The sequence below is a fragment of the Loxodonta africana genome, chromosome 4 (genome assembly GCF_030014295.1).
Source record: "Loxodonta africana isolate mLoxAfr1 chromosome 4, mLoxAfr1.hap2, whole genome shotgun sequence".
Classification (NCBI taxonomy): Eukaryota; Metazoa; Chordata; class Mammalia; order Proboscidea; family Elephantidae; genus Loxodonta; species Loxodonta africana.
Window position 1 is genome coordinate 178,456,220 of NC_087345.1, and position 14,939 is coordinate 178,471,158.

Below are 14,939 nucleotides of genomic sequence, written 5' to 3' on the forward strand. Positions count from 1 at the left end.
AGTATGCTACAAAATCATAGAAACTTTTATTAAACAAAAACATCAAAATGTGAAGCTGTTTCTCAACAGATCCTCCACCTAGGTCTATACACTTCTGAAGGCGGTGTTTCCATCTCTCTAGCCCTTCCCTGAAGAATTGTGCAGTCTTCAATTTACACCACATCAAAACGGTTTGGGCATCCTTGAGGGACTCAAATTGTGTTCCTTTTAAATGTTGATTTTGGGAACAAAAAGTCGTTTGAAGGGGCAAGATCAGGGATGTAGGGTGGATGGGGATAAGGTTTCCCAATGAAATTCTTGTCAGACAGCCCTTGCTACCCTCGAAGAATAAACAGGTACATTGTCGTGATGGAAAAAAATTCCTCAGGGCAATTTTCCTGGCCTTTTTCTCACCAATGCAGTTTTCAATTTTATTAAAACTTCATGAGCCCCCGCGATCGTTCTGTGTCCTTTGAGAAAATCCATCAAGATTACCTTTTCGAATTCCAAAATCAGTCGCCATAAATTTCTGAGCCATCTTCCCTCTCTTGGCTCATCATTGAGGTCTTCCCAGCCTTCCTTAAAAGGCATGGTCCATCTAAAGACTTGTTTTATGTGGGGCAGCATTCCCATAAACTTGTTGCAAAGCTTCAATGATTTGGGAAGATTTCCACTTGAGTTTTGTTAAAAATTTGATATTAGCCCTGACCTCAAAAGTTTTTTCCCATGGCACAAAAAGTTATCTTTTTTTTGAAGGCACCCTAAGGAGACTAAGACAAGTGTATTACTGGGAGAACTTGTCTGCAGCCACCCACTGACGGCAAAGACAATGCTTAAATGTGTTTTGTTTGGAATTAAGCCATGTATGTATGAACTGGATCCCTAATAGCAAAACTTTTCGACTAACCCTCATAACCCAGTGAGAAATGATAGTAGCTTAGTTCAATGAGGAGCCCTGGTGGCAAAGTGGTTAAGAATTTGGCTGATAACCAAAAGGTTGGAAGTTCAAATCCACCAGCTGCTCCTTGAAATATCTATGGGGTAGTTCTGCTCTGTCCTATAGGGTTGCTATGAGTCACTACTGGAATCAAATTGATGGCAACTGGTTTTTTTTTTTTTTGTACTTTAAAGTGGTAGTGGCAAAGGTGATGAGACAGATTTTAGATTTATTTGAAGGATTTACTGACCAAGTAAGAGGAAAGGGAATTAAGAGTGACTCCAAAGTTTTCAGCCTGAGCAACCAGAAGAATGGAGTTGCCATCAGCTGAGATGAGTGAGGCTATGGGGTAGCATGTTGGGGGATCATGTGAGGGCTTGGTTTTGAACTTATGTATAGAATGCCTATTTTAATATCAAGTGGAGATGCCATATGGGCAGCTGGCTATATGCATACAAAATAGAGAATTTGTGCTGGAGATTTAAATTTGGGAGTCTAAAGCATGTAAATAAGTACACAGTATATGTGAAAATTGTAAAGCAGAACCCTATTCATCAGGGTATTTAAATGTGCACAAATATATACACCAGTTCACTCTGTGAAAGCTTGAGTGAGAAGATATAGGGCTGATAATAAACCTGGTTGAGAGGTGAAGCGTTGTATCTGAAAAACAAACGCATCTGTCAAACGAAGGGATTCAGAGTACCAGAAGGTGAATATGGATATCCCACAGACTTACACAGGAGGGGACACCCAATCCTGGTAAGGGTACAGAAGATAGGGCTGACCCAATTGAGGCAATAAAAACATTAAGCAGCATCCCAAGAGACCAGACTGAAGGACTTCTGCCCAAGAATTATCTGAGGCATACTCCCACTAAAAAAACTCCAGTTGCCTGATAATGTCCCTGTGAGCTTTGGAGAGCTGCCTGAACTTGTCATATTACCTGTGCCTGTTCCCCTCACTGGGGCCAAGAAAGAAGAAAATAATTTGCCCTCCTCATCACATTATCTTCTTTTGTGTTCTTGTTTCCTGGATGATACAGGTATGGGGAAAGAAAGAATAAATAATTTTATAGGCCACCTGTTTTTTGTACCTGGTCCATTAAGTAGTTGGCAGTGGCTTTACTCAGAATTAAACAGTTACATATTGGAGACTACTAATTTTAAACAGTTTAAGAAAAAAACTTTTAATGTCTCAATTAGCTTTAAAATGAAAATCCACACACCAACACATCTGTTTTTACTTTTGGAATCAAAGGTAGTTGTATACCAGGAAAGAGATCTTAATCTTTAAAAAAAGATCAAGGGGCTTATCAGGTCAAAAAACACTCATACTTACATGTTTTTAGTAGCATTTTAGTAGTATTAACAATGGTAATATGTAACATTTGCGGAACACTTACAACGTACCAGGTAACTGTCTAAGGATCCACGCTCTAACACAGCTGACACTGGCCAGCCACATGTGGCTATTGAGCAACTAATTATGTGTGGCTTTTAGCCTCAAACTTCCTAGAAAATGAAACCAAAGAAGTAGAAATAATATTTTAAATTCATTTGAAGCTACCTGGCATTTATCTTGTTTAAGCTATTACAGGAAGATTAGTCTATTATTCTATTAAAAATTTAACAATCTAGGCAACAGCATAAAAATGTGCCACATTTTATTTTTACTTTTCAATAAAAAAAGTATTTGCTACATAAAATAGTCTTGCCTAAAATTATAAGTTACCTGCTCAGGATTAATAAGAAGTGATTTTTTATACTAAATTTATAAATTGTTTTATTTTGCAAGAAATTTTTTTCTTCATTATTTATTATTGCACAGCATTCAAGGGTAATAAAGATGTCTTAAGATTTCAAATCTAAGAAATTTATGGCAACAGTTTAAAAAACTACGTAAGATACAACTTTAAATATTAATACATATCTATTCCATAACTTGAATCTATTTAACATGAACATTAGCCTTTTCTGTTATTCCCCCACTTAAAATATGGCCTGACTTTGTCCGACCTTGCCTCTCCTCCACCCCTGGGGATATTTGGCAATGTCTGGCGTCACTTTTGGTTGTCACAAATGGGAGGGGTGATACTGACATCTAGTGGGTACAGCTCAAGGGTGCTACTAAACATCCTACAGTGCATGGGATGGGCTCCAAAACAAAGAATGACCTGGCCTCAAATGTAAATAGCCTCAACATTAAGAAACTCTGTTGCAGAACCAAACCCACTGCCGCTGAGTTGCCATCGAGTCTGACTCATAGCAACCCTATAGGACAGAGCAGAACTGCCCCATGGTTTCCAAGGAGCGTCCGGCAGATTCAAACTGCCGACTTTTTGGTTAGCAGCCGTAGCACTTAACCACTACGCCACCAGGGTTTCCCCTGTTGCACAGTAGGACCCAGTTACCACTTTAAGAAGAGCCTCTCTCAGCTGTGATTCTGAAAACACGTACTTTGCTCACTAGCAAAGACTATTTAATAAAAGTCTGGTGGTGCAGTGGTTAAGCATTTGTCTGCTAACTGAAAGGTCGGTGGTTCAAATCCACGAACTGCTCCATTGCAGAAAGATGTGCCAGCGTGCCTCAACAAAGATTACAGCTTTGGGAACCATAGGCGGATGTTCTACTCTGTCCTGTAGAGTTGCTGAGTCGGAATCGACTTGACAACAATGGTTTTTTGTTTTGGTTTACTTAAAAGATTTTACCTAGTCAGTATCCACTCCTGCATACGACCAAAAGCAATGGTTGCCTTTAAATATCAAAACGATAATTTCAGAATGATTAAACCACAAAATCAACTTAGAATGATAGAAATTAAAGTATGTAACATGTAATTTCCCTTTAACCTGCTTTACTAGTTTCATCTGTTAATGCTGAAAGTTAATTAGGACTGTTTTGAAGTAGTTAAGCAAATACTTTGCACATTTTTCTGGACCACAACAAGAATTCAGTGTTATATAAAGTGTCTGGCAAACAGCAAAGTGCTCTACAAATATTCCAAAAATGTTTATCACAATATAAAAAATGAAGACCTTTGCTTATTCAAATATGTCATGGACATGTTTTTGGACAGGTTAAATGGAGTTTTATTTGCTCTCTTTTTTTTTTTTTAAACAATAATCTTTCATGTCTTCTTCTACAAACAGCAATGCATATGTACGGGTATATGATAAAAAAAAATTATGTCCTTTCCACAGATCTTTTAGTTGTTAAAAGCATCAATGTATCAAATGTGAGTTCTCCTAATAAAGAACCAAACTTAAAAATAAAACACACACCATTATTCTGAGTTCACTACCTAGAAATTCTTCAGGCCTTTACTAATCAATCATCTCCCCTTTCACATTCTATATATTTTCTTATGTTCAACAAACTGATTCAAATGATTTAAGTTGTCCCACCATTTAAAAAGAAAAGCCTCTGTAATAATTTTAAACCATGGAGTTATCTTAATTTCACCACGGGCTGCTTTTTTCAGAAGTTCTTCTAGTTCTTCCTTTGACACATAACAATAGCTTTTAATCTCATTAGGGTCTGGATTCAAAGTTACATTCTTCTTCACCAACAAAATGTAATCAATTTCATGTTCACCCCAAACGCCATCAGACTGAGCCTTGTAGTGAATTCGTGTTAGATAATTAATTTCTTCTGGTGGAACCTATGAAAAAATAGAACACAATAACAAAAATATCAGTAATTTAAAAACAAAAAAGTAATCTAAAAGTAACTGACCACAATTCAGCATACCCTGTACAGCAGTACAGCTTCAGAGTTAACGTTAGGTGTGGATTTGGAGCCCTGGTGGCACAGTGGTTACGATTTACTGCTGGCTAACCAAAAGGTCAACAGTTTGAATCCACCAGCCACTCCTTGGAAGCCCTCTGGGGGCAGTTCTACTCTGTCCTATAGCATCGCTATGAATCGGAATTGACTTGACAGCAATGAGTATGAGTAGGTGTCGTCGACGCGGTACCAACTGATAGCAATCCTATGTACGACAGAACAAAATACCGCCGTGTCCTTCACCATGCTCACAATCACTGTTACGCCTGAGCCCAGTGATGCAGGCAGTGTCAATTCATCTCGTTGAGGGTCTTCCTCTTTTTTGCTGACTCTTTACCAAACATGATGTCCTTCTCCAGGGCCCTCCTGCTAACATGTCCAAATTACATAAAACAAAGTCTTGCCATTCTTACTTCTAAGGAGCATTCTGGCCGTACTCCTTCCAAGACAGATTTGTTTTTTCTTCGGGAAGTCCATGGTATATTCAACATTCTTCACAAATACCACAATTCAAAAGTGTTCATTTTTCTTCAGTCCTCCTTATTCACTAACCAGATTTTGCATGCCTATGAATGACTGAAAATACCACGGCTTGGGTCAGGCAAACCTTAGCCCTCAAAGTGATGTCTTTACTTTCAACACTTTAAAGAGGTCTTCTGCAGCAGTTATGCCAAATCCAATTCATCGTCTGATTTCCTGACTGCTGCTTCTATGGGTGTTGATTGCGTGGATCCAAGTAAAGTGAAATCCTTGACAATTTCAATCTTTTCTCCATTTATCATGATGTTGCGTACTGGTCCGGAGCCCTGGTGGTGCAGTGGTTAAGGGCTATGGCTTCTAATCTAAATCTCTAGTTTGAATCCACCACCACTCCTTGGAAGCCTACAGGGTAGTTCTGCTCTGTCCTATAAGGTTGCTACGAATTGGAATCAACTCAATGGTAAAGGTTTTGCTTATTGGTCCAGTTGTGAGGATTACTGTTTTCTTTATGCTGAGGTGCAATCCATACCGAAGAGTGTAGTCTTTGATCTTTATCACCAAGTGCTTCAGGTCCTCTTCACTTTCACCACGCAAGGGTGTGTTATCTGCATACTGCAGGTTGTTACTGAGTCTTCCTCCAATCTTCATGCCAAGTACTTCTTCACACAGTCCAGCTTCTCAGATTATCTGCTCAGCATACAGATTGAGTAAGTATGGTGAAAGATTACAAGTGACATACACTTTTCCAGACTTTAAACTGCACAGTATCCCTTTTTTCTGTTCAGACGACTGCCTCTTGGTCTATGTATAGGTTTCTCATGAGCATAATTAAATGTGTTCTGGAATTCCCATTTTTTGCAATGTTATCCATGATTTGTTATGATCCACTTAGTCGAATGCCTCTGCATAGTCAATAGAACACAGACAAACATCTTTCTGGTATTCTCTGCTTTCAGCCAAAATCCATATGACATCAGCACTGATATTCCTCATCCCACGTCCTCTTCGGAGCCTGGCTTGAATTTCTGGCAGTTCCCTGTCGATGTATGCTGCAGCTGCTTCTGAATGATCAGCAAAATTTCACTTGCGTGTGGTATTAATGATATTGTTCGATAACTTCTGCATTCTGTTGGATCACCTTTCTTTGGAATTGGTACAAATATGGACCTCTCCCGGTTGGTTGGCCAGGTAGCTGTCTTCCAAATTTCTTGGCATAGATGAATGAGCACCTCTAGCACTGCATCTATTTGTTGGAACATTTCAATTGGTATTCATCAATTCTTGGAGCCTTGTTTTTCACAAATGCCTTCAGTGCAGCTTGGACTTCTTCCTTCAATACCATCAGTTCTTGATCATACACTACCTCCTGAAATGGTTGCACAGCTACCAGTTCTTGTTGGCATTGTGACTCTGTGTATGCCTCCCATCTTCTCTGGATGTTTTCTGTGTCACTCAATATTTTTCCCACAGAATCCTTCAACACTGTAACTTGAGGCTTGAACTTTTCTTTAATTCTTTCAGCTTGAGAAACGCTGGACATGTTCTTCCCTTCTGGTTTTCTAACTCCAGGTTTTTGCACATTTTATTATAATACTTTACTTCATTTTCTCCAGCCACCATTTTTCGTTCAGCTCTTTTACACCATCATTTCTTCTGTTCACTTTAGCTATTCTACATTCAAGAGCAAGTTTCAGATTCTCTTCTCACATCCATTTTGGTCTTTTCTTTCTTTCCTGTCTTTTTAATGACCTTTTGCTTTCTTCATGTATGATGTCCTTGATGTCATTCCACAACTTACCTAGTCTTCAGTGATTAGTGTTCAATGCATCAAATCTGTTCTTGAGATGGTGTCTAAATTTAGGTGGGATATACTTGGAAACCCTGTCCAATAGGGTCGCTATGAGTCGGAATCGACTCGATGGCAATGGTTTTTTTTTTTTTTTTTTAATACTTTAGGTTGTATTTTGGCTCAAGGGGACTTGCTCTAATTTTTCTCAGCTTCAACTTGAACTTGCATGTGGTCTGTTTCTCAGTCTGTTTCACAGTCGGCCCCTGGCCTTTTGGTGACTGATGATATTGAGCTTCTCCATTGTCTCTTTCCATACACGTAGGTGATTTGATTCCTGTGTATTTTATCTTGTGAGGTCCACATGTATAATGCCGTTTAAGTTGTTGAAAAAGATACTTGTAATGAATAGGCCATTGATCTTGCAAAATTCTATCCTTCAATCTCCAGCATCGTTTCCGTCACCAAGGCCATATTATCCACTTACTAGATCTTTGTTTCCAACTTTTGCCTTCCAATCACCGGTAATTATCAATGCATCTTGATTGCATGTATGATCAATTTCAGACTGCAAAAGTTGATAAAAATACTCAACTTCTTCATCTTTGCATTAGTGGCTGGTGCATCAATTTGAATAACAGTTGTATTAACTGGTCTTCCTTGTAGGCGTATGAATATGTTCCTATCTCTGACAGTGCTGTACTTCAGGAAAGACCTTGAAAATTCTATTTGATGATGAATGCTACGCCATTCCTCTTCAATCTGTCATTCCTGGCGTAGTAGACCACATGACTGTCCGATTCGAAATGGCCAACACCAGTCCATTTCAGCTCACTATTGCTTAGGATATCCATCTTTATGGGTTCCATTTCATTTTCGATGACTTCCAAATTTTCCTAGATTGATACTTCATACATTCCATGTTCTGATTATTAATGGATGTTTTCAGTTGTTTCTTCTTATTTTCAATTGTGCCAGATAAGCAAATGAAGGATGCAAAAGCTTTACTCCATCCATGTCATTAAGTGGCCTCCACTTTGAGGAGGCAGGCTGAGCACCTTCCAAACCTTAGGGGCTCATCTTTCAGCATTGTATCAGACAATGTTCTGCTGCTATTCTTAAGATTTTCACTGGCCGGTTTTTTCAGAAGTTGACTGCCAGGTCCTTCTTCCTAGTCTGTCTTAGTCTGGAAGCTTTCCTGAAACCTGTCCACCATGGGTGACCCTGCTAATATTTCAAATACCGGTGGTCTCGTTTCCAGCATCACGCAACACACAGGCCACCACAGCATGACAACTGAGAGATGAGTTTCAGAATTAAAATTTTTAAAATATTAATCTCTTGTTGATGATACATGAAAATATTACTACACTGTGAGCTTCAAAAGTTTAATTGCTTTTCCCATAGGACCAAACACATGTTGATTTTTTAAGCAACAATGATTAAAAGAGAAAAAAAAAGCAGTCGCTCATAGACTACTGACCTGTAATGTTTTCCTTTACATTTTAAGATCACTTTTTCTTGGAAAGTAACTTATCATTTTAACCAAGTGAAACAAATTATTTATCCAGAGATTTTATTTAAAGGGAACATTGTGGGGGGGGGGGTCATTATAATTCACCCAATTAGGTGTATAGTCCATATTCCTAAGGATTTCCACAAGAAAATATTTATCTTTGATCTTATCAATTATAAATACTAGTTTACAGATAAATCCAACTTAGTTTTGAGCTAAATTCTGCTAAGTAATGCTAAATCAAATTTAAATCTTCTTCTTTATTCAAGGTGCTTTCTGCGGCTAACTCATAACTCAAAAGGCTAAAAAGTAGATCTCTACATTTGAATTTGAAAATTATATAAAACATTTTGTAGATGTATGTTTAGCTTTCAACTTGCATGCTTCTTCTGTACAGAAAAACTGGTTACCTGTTCCATAGGAATTCCTAGCTCAGCTTTTAAACGCCTCTGTGCTGCACGTCTTACTCCAATTGCATCATTTTCGTCAAGTTCTCCTGGATTACTTAATGGATGACTACAACAAGTATTGGTAAAACAACCTGAAAAATGTTAACACAGGTGTAGGTTAACTTTTCTTCAAAGGAGGTCTGAAAGATCAAGAAACAAATGGTTTTAAAAATAACAAAAAAAAAATGATTCTTTACGATTTTAAAATCAGTTATAACAGAATACCACTAATCCTTTTGTAAAACAGACATCTGTAGGTAAATTCTTTATTAATGCCTGATTAACCAAAGATAATCCAGATGTGTAAAAACAAAACATATACATGCAAATGTATACATACACATACACACACCCCTATCCCTTAGCAGTTCTTATTCTTTCCCGTTGTCTTATTAAGTTACAATCATTGTATAAGCCTCTTTTACGTAGAATACGAAATTATGTCATGCACAGGCTTTTCCTTTTGATGTCTGCTACACGGAAGTTTAGAGTCATTCTGTGTTCAACACCATTACCTAGCAGGTTACCAGTACACTTTTATCTCCTTTTCCTTTAAATGTTTTCTAACTTACTTATCAAGCTTTATTTTATTAGTTTTCAAGGTTTAACAGTTTTAACTATTTATGTATTCTGCCTAGGCATCTAAAATATAGTTCATGTTAGCCATGGAAAACTAGTTTATAGGAAATACCAAGTAACAGATTCTTAGACGATTAAGAAAGTTTACCTCTAGTATCACTCTTAAGAGCCTTTTCCCCATTCCCCATGATTAATTCCCAATGTCATCTCCCCTACAAACAACATTAAGAAGTCATTTTAAATATAGTTCCCACCAACATACTGCATGTTAAGTATACTAACCTGGAAAGGTAATTTTAGCATCTGATCTCTGCTGTAGTAGGAGCTTATTTTCTGTGTTGAATAAGAAGACACTAAAAGCTCGATGCAATAATCCTGAAAGGAAAATAAATACCATGATTTTAGTTTTTAAAATAGCAGTTATTTGCCTGATTTTCCACTTGGAGTTCAGAATAATACTGGTTAAGTTGCTGTCATTTTTGCCTTTTTCCCAGAGTCCTCAGCTTAGGCAAGCCTCTGTATGGCTGCAATGGTGAAGAGCTCTGGCACACTAAGCAAGGATATCAGACTTCAAGAAAAAGAAATGGGAATCTGCCAGCCAGCTCCACTACTGGCCATATTTCCTTCCAGGGATATCTATCTCAGGCCCAGTCGGTCTTCTACTCCTGCGAAGGCACATTCTTTCCTTTACAACACCTGCCTCGCTCCATTCATTAAAAGGCTTGACAACTGCTATTATTTTAGGATCAGTCTATTCCTCCTTTTACAAAATAACCCTGAAAAAAGTGAGTAAAAGACAGATGACATGGAGAGACATATCTGTTAAACCGGGCGGGTAGCAAGGCAGATTTTACTAATACACCTCTTTAACTAACTGAAAGCAAAGGTAAAATATGAAATGGTTAAGAACCACATCCTCTTTACCAGAGTACTTTTCTCAGCTAACCTGAAATTCCTAGGAAAATCACTTTACAAGGTAGAATATTTTAAAACAGTACCTTTCTCTATGTTTTCATTCAGGTGACAATTTTTTTTCGTCTCAGCCCCAATTCTGTTGTCATTTTCATCAATAAGAATGCACATCTCTGCCAGAAGTTGAACCTGCTTCTCATCAAGACGGTCAGTATTTATTTCAGGCATCGTTACAGTATGTCTGATCTGTCCTAAAATACTATTATTGATAAGTGGAAAGAGAAAGAAAGGCCGTTACCATGTATTATATTTCTTTGAAGGTCTTATAAGCACACAAGTTAACCAGTTGCTGTCGAGTTGACCCCAACTCATGGCGACTCCATGTGTGTCAGAGTAGAACTATGCTCCAGAGGGTTTTCAGTGGGTGATTTTTCAGAAGAAGATGACCAAGCCTTTCCTCTAAGGCACCTCTGGGTGGCCTTGAACTGCCAACCTTTCACTTAGCAGCCATGTGAGTTAACTGTCTGCACCACCCAGACTCCATGATCTTAGTGGGGGAAGCAAATACAGATCTCTGAACCCAGTCAGCAATTCAGCCATTTCAAAACGGGATATGAACTACATCTGCTGCACCTATCTGCAGTACCACCGTTCTCTGCTCCCATCAGGGTCCCCCAGTAATACCGCTGGCCCACCATTCAGCCCCAGCCTGGCCATCATGTCTCCTAAATTCAATCACAGGGGGCCTTTCACCTTAGTTGCTTTCTTAATTATCACAGTCAATATTCTCCTCTCAATTTTTGCCCTACAGGATCCTCTGCAGCACTTGACAGAGTCAATATCTCCCCGTGTCCATTTTTCTCCCTCACTTAGGAGGCTGCCCATCTATGAGCTAGCTGCAAGCCATCTAACTTTTCATCCTTTTTTTCCACAGAGGCTTCTATACTATCTAGTGTGTATTCCTATACTTGTCCCAAACATTCTTTGCCATTCCTTGCGTCTGTATAGTTGCTCAACAATGCCCATCTGTTGAAATTCTTTTCTCAAGGTCTAATTCACGTGCCAAACATTGAATACCCTAATAAAATTTAACTCAGGCTTTCTCAATCTGGTTCCTAATCAGAAAAAAAATAATTTGAGGGACCGTTTTTTTCAATTTTTTCAAAGGCACATACCATTCTAGACACACAGGAGAAATCTTAATTACACTCAATGAATGCATTAGGGCAGTCCTCCCCCAACTTTTTCTAAAAAGAGCCAGTCAGTATCAACTCTGCCTTTGTGCTATAAAAGTAGCCATAGACAATGTCTGAAGTAGACAATATGTAAACTGAGCCTAGCTGTGTTCCAATAAAACTTTTATTTTGGACACTGAAATTTGAATTTCGCAGTTTGCCCATCCCTACCTTAGCATATTAAAGCTTATTCTCTCTCTGACCCCTGATTAATCCCCCCATATTGATTTAAGTTTAAACTACTACTAAAACACTTTCTATATCCTTCCTTGTATTTTTGCACATGCAGTAATTCCTAAGATGTCTGACCTTTGTATCCTTCAGAGCACCTTAAACATAGTAGGTCCTCGGTAAGTGTTCCCTGAGTCTTTTCTGCATTATATATTTTAAATGCTATGCCCTCTGCTTTGTATGTGATTTTCTTTCAAATAGTTTGATTTCTGACATACTTTCAACAGAGTTCAAGCACACTACAGAATGTATACAAAATGTTACATACAAAAATGGCTACTTGAGAAAAAATTCTCACCCTAAAGATTGTTAAGGGGTGCTGATGATGTGAGAGTCAAGATGAAAATATATAATACAAAAAAAAAAACTGAAAATATGCTTAGTGATTAAAACCAGAGACGAAGAGGAAAAATACTGTGGAAAGGAAATTTTAAATTAGCCACATTTTTAAAAAGATGTATTTACAACTTCCACAGGCAAGTTTAATACACGTTAAAATCATTACTAAGGTAGCTTTCATAACTACAGAATAGTGAGACTTTTCGAAATGACAATGTTTTAAGTCACACTACTCTTTCAAGATTTTCGGAACTTAGACCTTAAGACGGATCTTCATGTAAAATCACAAATATTTATTCACTTAAAGATAGTGATATGCAGATCTAAGAACACATTACCAAAACCAAAAAACAGATCATGTTATATCTATTTACGTGATGCTCTTCATCTCTTCTCCCGCTTCACTACTAGAAATAAGTCTCCTGAAATTTGTTATCATGCATATACGTGTGTGTATATAAAGAGTTGAAAAGAAATAGGTTCTACCACATACACAAGTATGCCTAAACAATCTACTGTTGTAGCTTGTTTTTGGTACTTCTTAAAATGGAATCATACTCTATGGAGTCTTCTGGGGTTTGCCTTTATATTCAGCATTTTATTAAAGTTCAGCCATATTTTTACAGTAGATGGACCTTTTTCACTGCTTAATAATGAAGAATAAGATTGAAAATGCCATATGCAAAAAAGGACTGGTTTAATAATGCATCTGCAGAGTCACACATGAAAAAACAAAAAACCCTTTTTAAAAGGCATATGAACCATACACAAGCCACAAAATCTGCAAGCCATCTCAAACTAGCAGAAAGCAAAGTTGGGAAGCTGACCTAACTATTTAATCAGAGGGGGCAAGTGTATTGCCTTCCACGTAGAGTCGTGATTAAAAGCCCGGCCGCTAACTAAAAGGTTAGCAGTTGGAATCCCCCAGCTGCTCCTTGGAAACCCTATGAGGCAGTTCTACCCTGTCCTATACGGTCACTATGAGTAGGAATTGACTCGATGGCAACGGGTCTTTTGGTTTTTCCCTTCCTAAAGTCAAACTCCCTGAATATTATCAATTACCAAACATTTTTCTGACCAGAAAACCTCAGCGAACTCTAAGAACCAAATGAAATAATATTATCTAATCGTGTATTTCAAGTGCTACCAACCGTTCACTTTCCTTACCCGACTGTTCCTAGCTTACTGGCTCCAATTCAGCCATACACCCCGCTTTCCAGCGTCAACATTCACAACCAAAAGCACACACCACTCCACATCTGGGAACGCCCCTGTCACTGCAAAACTTGGTTTCCAAATTAGTACCTAGCTTACCGCTCCTTGGTTCTAACGCCCCTAACTTCCTCTTGGGACTTGTATATATTATTAATTGTATACAACTAGTGTTTTTTTTTTTTTTTTTTAGTGTTTAAAAAAAATGCAGAATGGAGGTAGAAGCATTTACTACATACGCAACAATTTTAGATTTCCTGAAACATAACGAGAGTTCCAGGATTCTTCAAAAAAAAGTAGGCTGGATTTAAATACTGGTGATTCTGTGCACAAGGTTCTGATGCATTTTTTTAAAAAGGCATGCCTTTTCACTAAGCATCACGTACTATTGGGGGGATAGGGCCATGGGGATCACCCCATCAACCAGCTAAGCGGCAGAAATGCAGCAACTCCGACATTTCGCCCTCTGCTGCACCGTGCTCAGCCCGGGGCAGCGGCAGTGCCCACCACGCTCCAACCTCCAGTGCTCCGAGAATCGACACCGCTTCCCAAACAACGCGAGGCCGCAGCCCCGGGAAGCGACCCCGCGGAGCCCCCACCGTCCAGAGCGCGATTCGAGTCCCGCCCCGAAGGGCCCCGGCCGCACCCCCCTCCCGCCCCCGCCGCGCCACTTCTCCCAGGGGACCAGAGCCGGGCACTCGGACCCCACGGCCCCCTGCCTTCCTTACCCCGCGCTCCGGCCGCAGCTGACCAGCCCGTCACTGAGCCCGGCGACTAAAAATCCAGCCAAGTGGTGCGGCGCGGTGCGCCTCCTTCGGCCGCCGGCAGCTGCGCGTGGGCCCCGCCCCAAGGCGGAGCCACCGGCCACACGCCCAAGCTCCCGAGACACCGCCACAACGAGCCAGCCGCGCCACATCCTCGCGGCGGCCAATCGCGCGCCGGCCCGCGCCTTACGTCTTCAGATCGCCCGATGGTGCTACGGCTGGCGAGGGCGGGCCACCTCCTTACGGCACTACTCTTGCCCCAAATCCGCGACTCGCGGCTGCCTCAGCCGACCAGCCGAGTCGAGGGAAACGGTAGGGTGTAGAAATGCGCTCCACACACCCCTGCACCGCGAATCCAACACCTTTACCCAAGGAGGGAGAATTAAGTGGACGACATGCCCCGCCCCCACCCTGCTAGGCTGAGGTTCCTTGACTGGGGAGGACTGCAGGAGGCAACAGGAAAAAGACTGGATTGGTGGGTGCCAGCGGCCCAGGACCTCCAGCCAATCGTCCTCTCTGGCCTGGTCGGGCTTAGCCAATCCGATAGAGGCAAGGGTTCAGGGCGTGCCCGAGACTCTGCAGAGGTTACGTGCTGACGCCGGAAACCCCAGCTTCAGGGGATGAGCTGTGGGTTATAAACAGAATCCCAGCGCAACACGGGAGGCTGACTTACTGAAAATAGGTCGTTCTGGTCATAAAATAAAGTTATAGAAGGCAGAACGGTTTATACAT

General features: G+C 40.0%; 1 protein-coding gene across 1 annotated transcript; it reads right to left on the minus strand.

Annotated features, from left to right (window-relative positions):
- Window positions 1-3,991: 3,991 nt before the first annotated feature.
- Window positions 3,992-14,653, minus strand: IDI1 (isopentenyl-diphosphate delta isomerase 1). Its single transcript, XM_064285078.1, has 5 exons — window positions 14,172-14,653; window positions 10,513-10,685; window positions 9,797-9,889; window positions 8,897-9,027; window positions 3,992-4,579 (listed from the first exon to the last, which is right to left on the minus strand). Exons 1-5 carry the CDS (start codon window positions 14,357-14,359, stop codon window positions 4,262-4,264), a joined length of 903 nt encoding a protein of 300 aa, XP_064141148.1. The 5' UTR covers window positions 14,360-14,653; the 3' UTR covers window positions 3,992-4,261.
- Between the last annotated feature and the right edge of the window lie 286 nt (window positions 14,654-14,939).

Excerpts from the sequence above, each read along its gene's own strand:
- IDI1 (XM_064285078.1), bottom strand. The coding sequence starts at position 14,359 with ATGTGGCGCGGCTGGCTCGTTGTGGCGGTGTCTCGGGAGCTTGGGCGT. Across the intron at positions 9,890-10,512 it reads GAATGAAAACATAGAGAAAG|GATTATTGCATCGAGCTTTT; the intron begins GTACTGTTTTAA and ends TTTTCCTTTCAG. Across the intron at positions 4,580-8,896 it reads TAGGAATTCCTATGGAACAG|GTTCCACCAGAAGAAATTAA; the intron begins GTAACCAGTTTT and ends ATTTTTTCATAG.